The sequence below is a fragment of the Xenopus laevis genome, chromosome 1S (genome assembly GCF_017654675.1).
Source record: "Xenopus laevis strain J_2021 chromosome 1S, Xenopus_laevis_v10.1, whole genome shotgun sequence".
Taxonomy (NCBI): domain Eukaryota; kingdom Metazoa; phylum Chordata; class Amphibia; order Anura; family Pipidae; genus Xenopus; species Xenopus laevis.
This window is the reverse complement of record NC_054372.1, coordinates 122,282,236-122,297,644: the sequence shown is the minus strand read 5'-3', so window position 1 is coordinate 122,297,644 and position 15,409 is coordinate 122,282,236. Positions and strand designations below refer to the sequence as shown.

General features: G+C 39.3%; 1 protein-coding gene across 1 annotated transcript in view; it reads left to right on the top strand.

Annotated features, from left to right (window-relative positions):
• gna14.S (guanine nucleotide binding protein (G protein), alpha 14 S homeolog) overlaps nt 1–15,409 on the top strand; it is a 65,631-nt gene that overhangs the window by 33,673 nt on the left and 16,549 nt on the right. Inside the window, 1 exon segment of the mRNA NM_001096387.1 lies at nt 1,966–2,150. Coding sequence (NP_001089856.1) covers nt 1,966–2,150 — 185 coding nt within the window.

Genomic DNA, 15,409 nt, shown 5'->3' with positions numbered 1-15,409 from the left:
TGAGTAAGAAAGGTTGGGGACCCCTGCTTTAGCAGATAGCAAAGGATAGCACTTCCACCTATTTGCCACTAGAGGATAGGAGGCTGTGAGTGGCTCTAATGTGCCAAAAAATATAAAGGATAACTTTAGCTAAAATTATGTTCCATCATAATAAAAACAAAAGAATGTAACGTTTGATCTGTGCTCAACTCTTAATGCAGTGTAGAAGGCAAATCTCTCTTCCCTAGCCTAGCAATCGTTTCCTGCCCTGTATAGCAGAAAGCTTCCCTTGGCCTCCTTTCTATGCCTAATGGCTGTTAAAAATGGCACATGGATTGCACATGGGTTACATGGTTAAAGTTCTGAAAAGGAGCAAGCAAAACGTTAACATAAAAATGACAATACATTTTTCAGCTCTAGTATCTACTTTAGGTCTAGTCTTCAATTATTATATCTTGTCCTCATCAGATAATATGTCATTTATAGTAGTAGTTATCATAAGAATAGTCTAACCCAGGTTTACTGATATAGACTTAAAGGGGTCATGCACATTTAAATTGACTTTTACTATGATGTAGAGAGTGATATTAGAGGCAATTTGCAAATGGGTTTCATTTTTTATTATTTGTGGTTTTTGAGTTATTTAGCTTTTATTCATCAACTCTCCAGCTTGCAATTTCAGCAATTTGGTTGCTAGGGTCCAAAATACCCTAGCAACCATTCACTGATATGTAAAAGAGATTGGAATATGAATAGGAGAGAGCCTGAATAAAAAGTTGAGTAATTAGCAATAATAATTTGTAGCCTTACAGAGCATTTGTTTTTTTTAGATGGGGTCAGTGACCCCTAAATGAAGGCCAATTGAAAAGTTGCTTAGAATTAGCATTTCTATAACATAAAAGTTAATTCAAGTTAATAAAAGTTAATTCAAAGGTGAACCACACTGTTAAGGTTACTGGCACACAGGGCTGAGAATAGAGGCTCCTAATATAAACCTACTTATTTTTAATTGTTCCATAAATTAATTTGCTGTTTTTAGTCCTCTGAGATGCTGAACGGCTGGATTAACGGAGCAGTATATATGGGAACTTGGTGTGCACCTAGAGTATTCTGTGATTTCAGCTGACGGCTGTGTTATTAGATGGCAGGGTTGACGTGGAGCTAGGATCCTTGAGGTTTTTTTATTATTATTATTATTTATTTATTTAATTTTTTTTAATAAATTGTACTTTGTATTGATGACATTTATAAGCAGCTTGGGATGTTTACAAGGCCTTTACAGTATAAAGTCTATATGAGTAGCATTATAGGTTTTGGCCTGCATGGGAATATAATACCTGGGATATAATTGTACATTTTAGTTGTCTCTCAGTGTACACGAATATATGTACCAATTATAACTTGGTGCCAAATATAATTTTTTTTCAACAAAAAAGTCACTAAACTCTGAGGCTACTGTCTTGCAGTGAGATTTGTAGCTGCTTCTTTAGCTGGCTAGAAATAGATTTTATTGTTACTGACAGACCAAGCTGCATGGGATTTTGTGCTCATGTTGTTCAACCTAAAAGTTCAGTTCTGTCTAGGGGTGGTGAGTCTGAGCATATCGGAATAAGGAGGTCTTTTGGAACGTGGGTGACCATATATAAAGGAAATTTTTACTCCATTGACATTTACTGCCTGCTTTGTAGGTCCATTTTCCAAGGTCTTGGGTATTTAATTATCATTAAATAATTTAGATAATTTAATTGTATATGTGTGTATATATATATATATATATATATATATATATATATATATATATATATATATATATATATATATATATATATATACACATATACAATTTTTGTTGCTTTGTCTTGCATAATATTCTACAGAATGATGTATTTGAAAGAGTGAAATGACAAGGATTGAGAATGATTCTATGTAAAATAAACACAGTGTAGATTGTGGGACTGTACTGACCATAGTTCTTTATTCTCCCAGGTACCGGAGAGAGTGGGAAAAGCACCTTTATAAAGCAGATGAGAATTATTCATGGATCCGGCTACACAGATGAAGATAGGAAAGGGTTTACAAAACTTGTATACCAAAACATATTCACTTCAATGCAGGCCATGATCAGGGCTATGGATACACTACGGATACAGTACTCTTCTGAACAGAACATGGTAAGACCATAATAAAATTATGTGATCATGTAGTCATTGCAGTATCCTCTGATATGAATGTTCTAACTGGTTGCACTAGGCCTAGAGCCTGCTTCTCCTGCTTCTCAAATGTTTTTTTCTTGGAGATAACTCAGAGGCTGTAGGGTTGTGAAAAGTAGGTAAATGTACAATGAATCGTATATGTTTTTCCACATATAAATAACCAGTAATAGGCTTCTCCCATTTTTCTGACACACGGCTCACCAATACAGCATGCTTGTGAGTGCTAGTATGCATTAAAGAGAATTATGATTGTGTTAAACAAAATGAGTATGCATTATTATTATTTCATTTATTATCTGGTGATTTTCTCTGCTTGTGCTTTTTAAAAGGGGTTGTTTACCTTTGAATTGACTTTTTAGTATGATGTAAAGATTGATATTCTGAGACAATTTGCAATGGGTTTTCATTTTTCATTGTTTGTGGTTTTTCAAGTTATTTAGCTCTTTATTTAGCAACTCTCCAGTTTGCAATCTCAGCAATCTGGTTGCTGATTGCTATAGCAACCATGAATTGATTTGAATAAGAGACTGGAAGGAAAGGGCCTGAATAGAAAGAAGTAATAAAAAGTAGAAATAACTATATACTTACAGAGTTTGTTTGTTTTTAGATGTGGGTCAGACCTCAATTTGAAAGCTGGAAAGAGTCAGAAGAAGGCAAATAATCAGAAAAACTATTAAAAAAAAATGCCAATTGAAAATTTGGTTATAATTGTCCATTCTATAACATACTAAACTTTAACTTAAAGGTGAACCACCCATTTAAGCACTGCAAATGGTGTATAGTTGTGTTGCTTCCTGGGCATTAAAAGCCTAAATTAGATTGTAAGCTCTACTGAAAAGGGACTCTATCTTTCTGAGATGGCTATAATATAGAGGATAATGGTTATTTCCCTATAGTTGACATAGCTCTTTTTACGAGAATGTAAGTAGAGACCTAGATTCTGGGATGGCAGTGGATGTGATTTACTTAGACTTTGCTAAAGCATTTGATACAGTGCCACACAACAGGTTACTGGTTAAATTAAGGAATGTTGGCCTGGAACATAGTATTTGTACCTGGATAGAGAACTGGCTAAAAGATAGACTACAAAGAGTGGTGGTAAATGGAACATTTTCTAATTGGACCAGTGTTGTTAGTGGAGTACCGCAGGGCTCTGTACTAGGTCCCTTGCTTTTCAACTTGTTTATTAATGACCTGGAGGTGGGCATTGAAAGTACTGTTTCTATTTTTGCAGATGATACTAAATTGTGCAGAACTATAGGTTCCATGCAGGATGCTGCCACTTTGCAAAGTGATCTGTCTAAACTGGAAAACTGGGCAGCAAACTGGAAAATGAGGTTCAATGTTGATAAATGCAAGGTTATGCACTTTGGCAAAAATAATATAAATGCAAGTTATACATTAAATGGCAATGTGTTGGGAGTTTCCTTAAATGAAAAGGATCTAGGGGTCTTTGTAGATAACACGTTGTCTAATTCTGGGCAGTGTCATTCTGTGGCTACTAAAGCAAATAAAGTTCTGTCTTGCATAAAAAAGGGCATTAACTCAAGGGATGAAAACATAATTATGCCTCTTTATAGGTCCCTGGTAAGGCCTCATCTGGAGTATGCAGTTCAGTTTTGGACTCCAGTCCTTAAGAGGGATATAAATGAGCTGGAGAGAGTGCAGAGACGTGCAACTAAATTGGTTAGAGGGACGGAAGACTTAAATTATGAGGGTAGACTGTCAAGGTTGGGGTTGTTTTCTCTGGAAAAAAGGCGCTTGCGAGGGGACATGATTACACTTTACAAGTACATTAGAGGACATTATAGACAAATGGCAGGGGACCTTTTTACCCATAAAGTGGATCACCGTACCAGAGGCCACCCCTTTAGACTAGAAGAAAAGAACTTTCATTTGAAGCAACGTAGAGGGTTCTTCACAGTCAGGACAGCGAGGTTGTGGAATGCACTGCCGGGTGATGTTGTGATGGCTGATTCAGTTAATGCCTTTAAGAATGGCTTGGATGATTTTTTGGACAGACATAATATTAAAGGCTATTGTGATACTAAACTCTATAGTTAATATAGGTATGGGTATATAGAATTTTAATTAAAAGTAGGGAGGGGTGTGTGTATGGATGCTGGGTTTTCATTTGGAGGAGTTGAACTTGATGGACTTTGTCTTTTTTCAACCCAATTTAACTATGTAACTATGTAACTATGTAAGTCAACAAGGAACATCTTTTAGATTAAACAGATTTAAAAATCACCAAAATATGATTATTCATTCTGGCAATATGTTGTAGTGACTCTGTCTCCGTGAAGAGTCTGTTGTTTTATAATATTGTGTTTCCCATTTGAGGTATAATTTGGCCAAATACTACCCACTTAGCAGGATTTCCATTCATGTATCTTGCCAAGGATATTGTTCTTACAGCCCATGTCTGTGTCACTATAAACTGATTTTGCCAGTGCACTTGATAAAGTGTGCAAGGGCCCAGTAATATCTCCAGTATATCTGTTGTGCTCTTGCATGAGAGCATAATTCTGATTTCTCTTCTGCTTTGTGTTTGCTTAGTAGAGAGGTAACAGGCAGCTGTAGTGAATAATCTTGTGACAGTCACCACCTGTCATCTCTCCTCTCTGGCTCATTCTGTGCTGTGCCTAGTTACTGTACATGTTGATAATTGGAAGTTGGTTCTTAATGTGCAGGCGGAGCTGCAGATATGTATAATTCTCCCTCTGAGGACCAGATCCATGCTGGTGTCTCTCACCTCTTGGACTAAAACATTTTTATGCCATCTAGATCAGCATTGACCAGTTTGTAGACCTCCTGATTTTTAAAGGCGTATTTATCAAATGGTGAACTTTCACCCTTTCATAAATATGCCTTTAAAAATCCCATAGAAATGCATGGAGAGAGGTGGCATTTCACTCTGCGGACTGTGGAGATCTCTAACTTCACTCTTTGATAAATCTACCCCATAGAGTGTAAAGGTGGCCTTAGACTTTACAATTACGATCTTTACTGGAAAAGATATTTTCAGGAAAGATTGTTAGTTTCAATACACACGTGTAGAGCTGAATTGTCAGACCAACAGGTAGAAACAATAGAATTCTATCTGTATCAGAGAATTCAGCACTAAAAATGGCCAATGTTCAGGTGCCTTTAAAGGCATCCAATCAAAATGTTCCGGCTAGCCTGATCGACCAGCCAACCGATGTCTTATTTGCATACGGCAGGAAATGATAAAGTTACGTGGACGTATATGTTGCAGCAAATACATTACATTACACAAGTCCAGGGAACCTTAATAAATAATTTTTGTTATAATGCCCTACACATGTGCCCAGTGTATAGTTTATGTTCCATGTCTTAGAAAATGGAGGGGGGAAACCAGTTGCCCAAAAAAACCTTTTTTTTGCACTAAAAATTGAGGAAGTCCTATGCACTCCATTGCACTTCGCCTGGTCTGAGCTGGCGAAGGCAAGTCTGGTGAATGAGGTAGCGAAGTGACGCCTGTGCCCGTTAGGGAATCGGCTAAGTTCCGAAATGACGTCACGTTGGTGAATTTCCACTAGCGTTAGTTACTTTGCCCTTTAGGGAATCTGCCCCCATAACTGTATTTAAAACCTATGGCACCAGAGTGATGGTAATTTGTGTAAAGAGCAATGTGCAACAGCACATTAAGCTTTAATTGTAATTGGAAGCTTTTTTTCTAGACCAGGGATGTCCAACTAGAGGTCCCCAGGCCCCAGATGAGGCCCTCCAAAGAATTTCAGTGTTCAATTTCTTTTTTTTTTTTTTTTTGCATGGCATGCCCTGTGGCTCTACTCACCATGTTTTTTATTTGGTGTGTACAGACACACAGGGCGGCCATAAGATGGAGCGTATGACAATGCACAGCAGATTATTATGTTTTAAACCCTGTGGCTGTTTACCTGATGCACCTGCTTCTGTTCTGCTAGGCAGAAAGTTGCACCTTGCCATATAATATATGACGGCTGTAAAATCCTGCAGTCTGTTGCCATTGCAAAAAAGGACTATTACCTTTCTACAGTTTAAATGCATTTAGGTCTCTGCTTGAAATTTTACATAAATATTTATAAATGTTGCAAAATACTGTTTCACATAGGTGCAGTCTGTGCATTAGTGTACAACTAGTAAACGAATGTCTTGGGAGACTATGCCTGCTCAACCTTTACCACCTTGACTTCATGTTATCTACAGCTTGGTCACTTATTATTAGTCTTTTACTAACTGTTTAAGCTGTGCAGCCTAGGGCAGAAGGGCAGCTATAGATATGGAACGCATACTTTTCGTCAGTTAGGGTGAGGGCACACGGGTCGTTTTCAAAAACACGTGGTCAAGCTTAAATACATCAATAGGACCACATTTGCATGATAACGTGTGTTTTTCAGCCTGTACTTTTCTTTTCCCAACATGCATTCCAGTTTTTTTCTCATTTCCCACAAATCCATTTGGAAGAATTTTCTTAAACTTTTTTGGAAAAAAAGCCAAAAAGCTATTTACATGCAAAATGTAGCCAGACTGATCATCAATCACGCAGCGTAATAACATCACCAGTAGACAACGCCGCAAATACGTTTATGTACATTCCATCTCGCAAGGGTTTTCCGCCATATTGAAATTACTAAGGGGGTTATTTATCAAGGTCCGAATTTATCTCAATATCGGCTGCTACAAACTCCAATCTAACCCGCTCGGGTTTTTAACGCTTATTTATTATTACATTTTCCTGAAAATTGCTTTGTGGGAAAAGCTCAGATTTTTACGATTTTTTCGTGAATTTTCCCCAGAAATCTCCGAATTTTTCGGAGTTTTCACCCAAAAGCTCAGAAAACATCGTGAAATTGTCCGAAACCCCTGACACAACCAAAAATCAATGGGACTGTTCCCATTGACTTTTATGCAACCTCGACAGGTTTGAGATGCCGTGTTTTTATATTCGGGCTTTTTAGCCCTCGGGGTTTAATAAAATTCAGAAAAATTCGTGATTTTTTTTAAAAGTCCGATTTTATAAAAGAAATCACAAATTTTTCGGATTTCGGGTATTCAGAGCTTAGTAATTAACCCCCTAAGTGTATTTCCGAAACTGCAGATCCCATAGAGTTCAATAATATGGAGTTTCCTGGGCGTATTGGCATTTCTGCTGAAAAACGCAAGTACTGGAGTCTTGTGGTGGATGTTGGCTGTGGATGTATAGCAATTCCCCATGGGAATCGCTATAGTTCGTATTCCATTATTTTTAGTTTGGCTTAATTTTGCATGAATTTATGCATGATGCCCGATTCAACAATTCTGAATGCAGAAAACAGAGAAGGCTACTGCCCACGATAGGGGCTGAAATCATCCAGTGTATTTCAGCTTGCTGATTTTCGCCCCCATGTGGCCCTAGCCTAAAGCCATCCATGCCCCTCAGCCTGCCAGAGATTTCAGATGAGGCAAATAGAATTTAAGTTAAAAAGTTAGCAGCAGGTTAACCCAGCACAGTTAATCAGTACTACAAACCTTGCCACTTGTATTGCCTATACCGGCTCTTAAATGTGTGTGCCCATTTCCTAGAACATCACATTAGGTAATTGTTGCAGTGGGTATATTCTCTGTAACTTGTGAGGTAGTGAAAGTAGTTTACAGCTTTTCTGTGTGTGGCAACCCTACAGGTACTAAGCAAGCTTAATAGGAAATCTGTTAAATGGACAGAAACTGTCAGTAGACTGAATACTTTAATGGTGATACATTGCCCTAATAGTTTCCCTTGATGCCAGACAGGATTGAAGCTTACCGAATCATCCACGTCTTCCATCCTTTGTATACTGTCGAGGTTATAGTTCTGTAAGGCCTCGAGCCATATATAGCACTATTTATATTTTAAAGTGGACAAAATGAAAGTGAGCTGCTTTAAATCAAACAGTATAAAGACAGATCAGTTTAGTGGTATTTATGTGCCAAAGGGGCCTTCGGTGGGATCAAGGGATTGGTATGAGACGATCTTTGTTAAAAGGAAATTCTTACTCTAGTGAAGAAAACGTTTTACCTTATTTTAATTACTTTACCAGCTTATTTGTGTGGAAGTATTTTCATATCTACTTCCACTCAAAAAGCTGTTTTTATTTTTGATAAAAAATATTGTTTCTCCCAAACCAAACTATTTCATTCTCTTTTTTTATTTATATTTTACATAGTGTCCCATTTGGAAACGGTGTTGTACATACAGTAATTGTATAAGCTATAGTGGAAGTATTTAGTATGTTTAATGATTACTGTTTTATCTTGACTTATTCCAGAAATTAAGCCAATGCTAATTTTGGTATTACATTTGGTAAGCCAATTTATTGTTATTTCTTTGTAGAAATTACTTCTGTAATTACCTCTGTCAAAACCTCGTAAAGTAAGGGTCTCTTATGAGTCACGTTGTGTTCATTCTAACATGCAGTTTGGGTCACCTGGTATGAACCATGGCTTTCTGGCAGTGTGAGTTTTGGCAGGTCCAAAATCTCTGCTGGCGCTTAAAGGAACAGTAACACCAACAAATGAAAGAGTTCTAAAGTAATGGATATTTAATGTACTGTTGTGCTGCTCTGGTAAAACTTGTGTGTTTGCTTCAAAAACACAACTATAGTTTATATAAACAAACTGCTGTGTAGCCATGGGGGCAACCATTCAAAGCTAAAAAAGGAGAAAAGACACAGGATACACAGCAGATAACAAATAACCTCTCTAGTATACAATGGGATTCTTCAGAACGTATCTGTTATCTACTGTGTATCCTGTGCTTGAATGGCTGTCCCCATGGCTACATAGCAGCTTGTTTATATAAACTATAGTTCTTTTTCTGAAGCAAACACACCCCTTTTGCCAGTGCAGGACACGCATACATTATACTGTCTTTCCTTAACAATATTTAGATTTTTTGGTGTTACTGTCCCTTTAAGTATCTAATGATATGGGGCTTCATTTTCACTTTCTGTGAAACTTTTTACCCTGTTAAGTTGCTTATTCAGACAGCTAACTCACAAACATATGAAGCATGGACTTAATCTACTTTGTGTTTTGTTTACCAGGTTTTTGAAAGCTACTGCTTGCTTTCCTGATAAGCATGGGAATGAACAGCAGGGTCTGACTGTGCAAAGCACATGCATTTAACATTAAAGGTGCAAATAAAGTAAATAACTAGGGTAGAAGGATGGAGACCTGCTGCATAAAATTGCTTCTGCTGATTTGCACCTCCATCATTTTAAGTTACAATCTGCTCTTTTTTAGGATGGCTGAGTAAATGTTTCAAAGCAGAATATATAGAATGTATAATGAAGTGGGTCATTTTCATACTTTCCCCATTTTGGGCCCCAATCTCATTGACTCATTTATTATGCAGCTCTCTCGACTGGCAGTTTGTATTTTGTGTTAAGGTTGTCAGACTCTTAAGCCAATGATAGCAATAAGTGCTGAAAGTGCCATTATACCATATTTTAAAAACACATACAGGTGTAGTATCCGTTATCTGGAAAACTGCTATCCAGAAAGCTCTGAATTATGGATTCTAGTTTGGTCAGACTTTTTTTTTTTTTAATTTCAAAAAATCAGAAAAATTTGGATTTTGATAAATAAACCCCTATATCTTGCCAAACTTCTATAAATCCCTTATGATGTTTGTTTTTACATCCTTATTTTGTTTTTGTGTCTTTATTTTGAACTTTTTTTGTGTATATGATACATTTACCTGTAGCAGAAATAAGCATGTAATCATCTCAGGCAGCCATGGAGCAGAACTGACACTTGAGCGGATTATTTTTCCATCTGTGATGTTCAGCTTTCAAATCTATATGAACATTTATGATAAACACCAGCTCTGTGTGCAGATCAGTAACTTCCCTAATGCCATGTCCAGGCATCTCCTGAAGAGAAGAGGAAAAGCTGTTCTGTAAACAGTGGAAGAAGATTTATTCGTTTGTGAAGACGGAGCAATTTATCTTTGGGCACATCACTTACCATCTGCATAGTCTCAAACTCTTGATTTACATTTGGGCTCCAGCATGTAATCCAGCTGTTTTCATAGTGCTTGGCGGCATTCAATTGAAATCTCACTGTTTCTTCAGTTTTACAGTTCATCAGAGAACCTGCCTGTGCCCAGGGGTTGAAGTGGTTACTCTGGCAAGAAAGGATTGTAGGGTCTAGTAGAGGACTTTCTAACCAGTTAACCTCTTAACAACAGATAGTGAGGTCTGGCATTTAGCTTGTAACAACTCACCCTGGTGGTCTAGTGGGGGTGCGACGGGATGCAGTTTTGATAACTCTCTTGGATTTTGTACTGCATTTCTGGTGTGTTTGACCTGGCCTGTGACCCGACCATTCCTACGTCTCCTGCATCTGTACCGTACTGACTGATTGTTACCGACCCTGCCCGGCTAGTGACTACGTTCCTTGTTTTCCATTCTACAACACCACGCTTGTTCCCTTGCTTGCTCAGAACTCTCTCCTTGGTTCTCCCACAATAAGACCTGGTGGCATCTGAGTAGCGGAGGGCTCCACCCCAAGCCTAAGGCGGCTGTTAAAGGCAGAGGAGTGAGCCGAGACCGGAACCTTTGGGTTTGTTCTGAGTTTGGGATACCCTGCGGTACATAGCTGCTAATAAATCTATTTGGGTTTATTGACGCACAAAAAAATCTCACAAATCAAGGATGACTCACCCATATCAGAATCCATAGTCTACAGTAGACTTATCAGAGCATATTGCACATTAGTTTCTATTGGTTATACTGAATAACTCCCTTGCAAATTCCCTTCTCACAACTTGATTAGAGTAGTAGCCCTTCCAATCAATCAACAAAAGACATTAAGCAGTCAAGTGCAAATTGGAGAATGAATCTAAATGTGCGGGTTACTGCAGTGCTGCTTCTCTATGGGCTGATTTATGAGTATGGGTGCCAGTTCATGCAAGTATCCTTGTCAGGAGCTACCAATTAGTATTTAATTTCAAGCAACCTGACCAACATGCATACATATTTTGTTGTAGTCTCAAGTACACATGACTAAAGCCAGTTCCATTGGCTCTTTATTAGTAGAAAGGTTTCCTCACTGTGTGCCTTTGACTTCCTGTTGTACAGAGAAGGAAGTTGTGAATGGCCCACTGATATAAAAACATAGCAAAGGGTTCATTAGAGACATACACAACATTTCCATTAGTTCTGTAACTTGTATCATCCTATCTTTCACAAGCCAATGAATGGCTGACTAGATTGCTTGCTATACAAGTCATTAGGATATTGCTTAGGTCTTACATAGTAACAGTGATAAATTAAATCTGTCTGGAAACCCTTTGCAATTGAGTGGTAGACGTCAGAATTAGGGACGATGCCGTGGGATACTGGGCTAGGGTAGGCAGTGCACAGACCTCTCCAATGCTGCTGCCTTTTAAATGAGACACGCTTGTCTCCCTGGGTGGGTTTTCTGTTCGCTATGATGGTGCCTCCTCAGGCTCGTTCCTGTCCAACTGGCAGCTACTGTAAACACTGGCTTCTCCCTCACTGCCAGATCATTTCATACAGGAAATAGGCTTTCAAGCACCCATGGAAGGCAAGATGTAATGAATGCTTGATTGCCTTGATGCTTTTACAACAAGGTGAAAGCTTTTAAAAAACGAATCAATGTTTGCAATGTGTTAACTTGTTTCCACCTTTTACCCCCTTGCAGGCAAAATGACATAAAAATCCGTTTCCCTGCTTTCTCAGCAGCCTTCTGCGAGGAGAAAAAAACCTTGCTGTATGGCTTTTAATGGCATCGCCAAGTAAACTTGGCTCTTCAAAGCCCGGAGATCTGAATCCATGCCAAATTCAGCAAGCCTAATTACCATCTGAGACAATCATATAAAACAAGCAGAGGAAAGGGAGGAGGACTAGGGCTGTTTTGCAGAAAAAAATGTGTTTCTTTTAGCAATACTGAAACATGAGCAGATTCATCCATCTCCTGTTGTAGAGCACAATTCCTTCATTACTGTTCAGAACTTTATTTAGCTGAGCGTGTCACTGCATATTGGAATTTAATATTGGGTTTATATAGTAGTGTAGGCAAAAGTAGCCACTTTACACTAAGGGTCAGGCCACACAGGGCGTTTTGGGGAGATTTGGTCGCCTGGCGACTAATCAGCTCGTTTTTGCGGCGACCAATCTACCCACACGCCTTTCCTCACTCTGCGCCGGCTAAAATGAAAAAAAAAAAAAAAACGCAGGCTCTAATCACACATGGTGGTTCATTTTCCGAACTCGCCTGAAGTTTCCTCGTGAGGCAACTTCGGGCGACTTCGGAAAACAAACCGCCGCGTGTGATTAGCGCCGGCGTTTTTTCATTTTAAGCCGGCGCAGGGTCAGGGAAGGCGTTTGGGGAGATTGGTCGCCGCAAAGACGAGGTGATTAGTCGCCAGTCGTCCAAATCTCCCCAAAACGCCCGGTGTGGACTTACCCTAAAGCTGGCCATAGATGCATAGATTTGATTGCACAGATCTTCATTCCGTATTTATGGACTGTGTGGGGATTGTCCCGACATTTTTCATGCCATCGATCAGTCGATTGGTCAAGTTAGACCAATCGATAATTTTCCTGCATGGATATCAGTTCCCAACCCTTTCTACTAATGAGCAACATTCAGATGTAAAAAAAGATGGGGAGCAACGTAAGTGTGAAAGAAGTTCTTGGGCAGTGCAGAATAAGTGCAGCACTCGGTGCACCTAATTTGAGGCCACTGGGAGCAACATCCAAGGGGTTGGTGAGCAACATGTTACTCACGAGCCTTATTTTGGGGATCACTGCACTAAACCAAAGCAACAACTCCACTGCAGTTAGCCGAGACCTGTCCTATCGAGCTGAAAACATATGATTGCTTGAATGACCCCTCAAAGGCATCTGGGCCGGTAGCTCCTGAACTGGCATGCCTCTTCTTCAAAAAACGCACCAGCGCCAGGGTGCTGTACACTGAGCAGCGAACCACCCTCTTGTTCTGATCCTCCAGGCATGCCAGTAAGGAGTGAGGGAAAACAAGCACACTTTAGAGCTCATTCCAAAATGTCTGAATGCACCCTACATGAATTTACTCAGGAAATGCCTGGGAAGAAGAGAGAAAATGTTATTCACTGAATTGTACCCACGGATTTTTTTTGGGGATTTTACATTTCCTACTTCTTCCTCCTCAGCTGATGCCTTCACCCTCAGTCATGTAATCCTCCCTTTTACCAAACACTAAAAGTGTATCAAACTATAAAAATATAATGAACTGTTGCTCTACACTGCTACAAGTTGTGTGTTTGCTTCAGAAAGACTACTATAGTTTATATAAACAAGCTGCTGTGTAGCCATGGGTTGCCTAGCAGATAACAGATAAGCCCTGTCTAATACAATGGCGTTATATCTGCTATGCAATCTGTGCCATTTCTCCAGTTTGAATGGCTAACTCCATGGCTTCCGTGGAACTATATTAGTCTTTCTGAAGCAATACACAATTTTTACCAGTGCAGGGCAGCAGTGCACTGTATTTTTATTACTTTGCCTCAATTTCATTTTTTGGTGTTACTGTTCCTTTAAGGGTGATGGCACATGGTAAGATAATATTAAGATCGCTGGTGATCTGGCTTGATTGCTGGAAATGACTTAGCTTCTCATTCTCCTGCAATTAAGCCAAATCACTGTGAATAATTTTGGCATTGATGAAAGCATAGTTAATTCTAAGCAGCTTTCCAGTGTACAACTTTTCACTGTTGTTTTGTCTAAATGTACCATTAAAGCACTGTCGCAATAATCATCTCCCCTCCCACCAGGATTCTAATTCAAACAGTACCTTGCATGTTCTGTGATTAACACACCAATAAGGGTTAGTTCACACGAGGAGATTTTGTTGCCTGGTGACTAATCGCCTTCTGGGCGTGTCTTCCCATCCACTATAATGAAAAGTCACCTGCGCTAAAGCACACGCGGCGCTGCGTTTTCCGTAGTCGCCCAAAGTTTCCTAGTGAGGCAACTTCGGGCGACTTCTGAAAACACAGCGCCGCGTGTGCTTTTCATTATAGCGGATGGGAAGACACGCGGAGACAGTTCGGGGAGATTGTCGCCCAGAAGAAGAGGCGATTAGTCGTCCGGCGACAAAATCTCCCCAAATCTCCTCGTGTGAACTAACCCTAAAGAGCAAGTGTGCAACAAATTGTGGGAAATGGAGCCAGGGAATGTCAGGCAAAAGGTGATTTATCACTTTTTTTAAACATTTGCATTGTTTCAGGAATACATGCAAACACCAATGTTGTTGTCAGTGGGAGTTAAAGGAAAAGTGTATGTACATAAGCAGTTTTTTTTATATAGTGATGAGTTTGTGTCTGGCATCATTGCTACCACTGATGTCCCCTCCCTCTGTAGCCTGTGTCCGATGCTCATGTATAAACCATACAATTCGCACGCCCATCATTTCCCAAGATCTGGTTTGAGAGCAAAGTAGGGAGATCGATACCTGCCTGCACAGGAACCATACACGGCCCAATAAGCTGCCGTCTCTCTCTCTGGATGGACCAAGTTGGCAGCTTTTATCAGCCCATGTGTGGCCACCTTAACACAAGTCAACATTACACTCTTTTTACAGGCAGTTAGATTTCATGAATCTTTTCCGCAACTTCTTATTTTCGAGTTAGTGTTCCTTTAAGCCTTCCAAATTGGGCTGCCTGTGCATTCCAGGGATGGGAAAGAGAAAGAAAAAAAACTTTTATTTTAACACATGGCTGGAATAGCACAGCACAGTGGGCAGGACATTGGGTGTGTAAATAAACTAGCAATGCTGCCATGAACAGTAGAAATGTGTGATTATTCATATACAAACACTCAAGTGTTTGGAGAGGGCAGTGACTGTTGAAAGAAGAAAATCCTGTCTTTCAAGTTTCACTGAGCCATTGACTTTGCTCAACAATTTTTTTTTGTCTCTTAGGAAGAAATTCTTTAGCTCTGCTGCTGTGTATGATAGAGGTCATATTTCTTTTTTCCATTGCTTCTTGGTGAGTCAGCTATGTAGGAAAGTCCACTGGTTTCAGTTCATAGTATTTTCTTTTTTGTAATCTAAGTCAAACTCTGCTCTGACATGTGGAAAGACAGTTTTTTTTTTTTTTTCTCCGTTAAAGCTTCTGTGACATACTGTGATATTACAGCCCTGTAGACCTTGCGGATCCTTTTGGGTTGGCCAGAATTAATGCT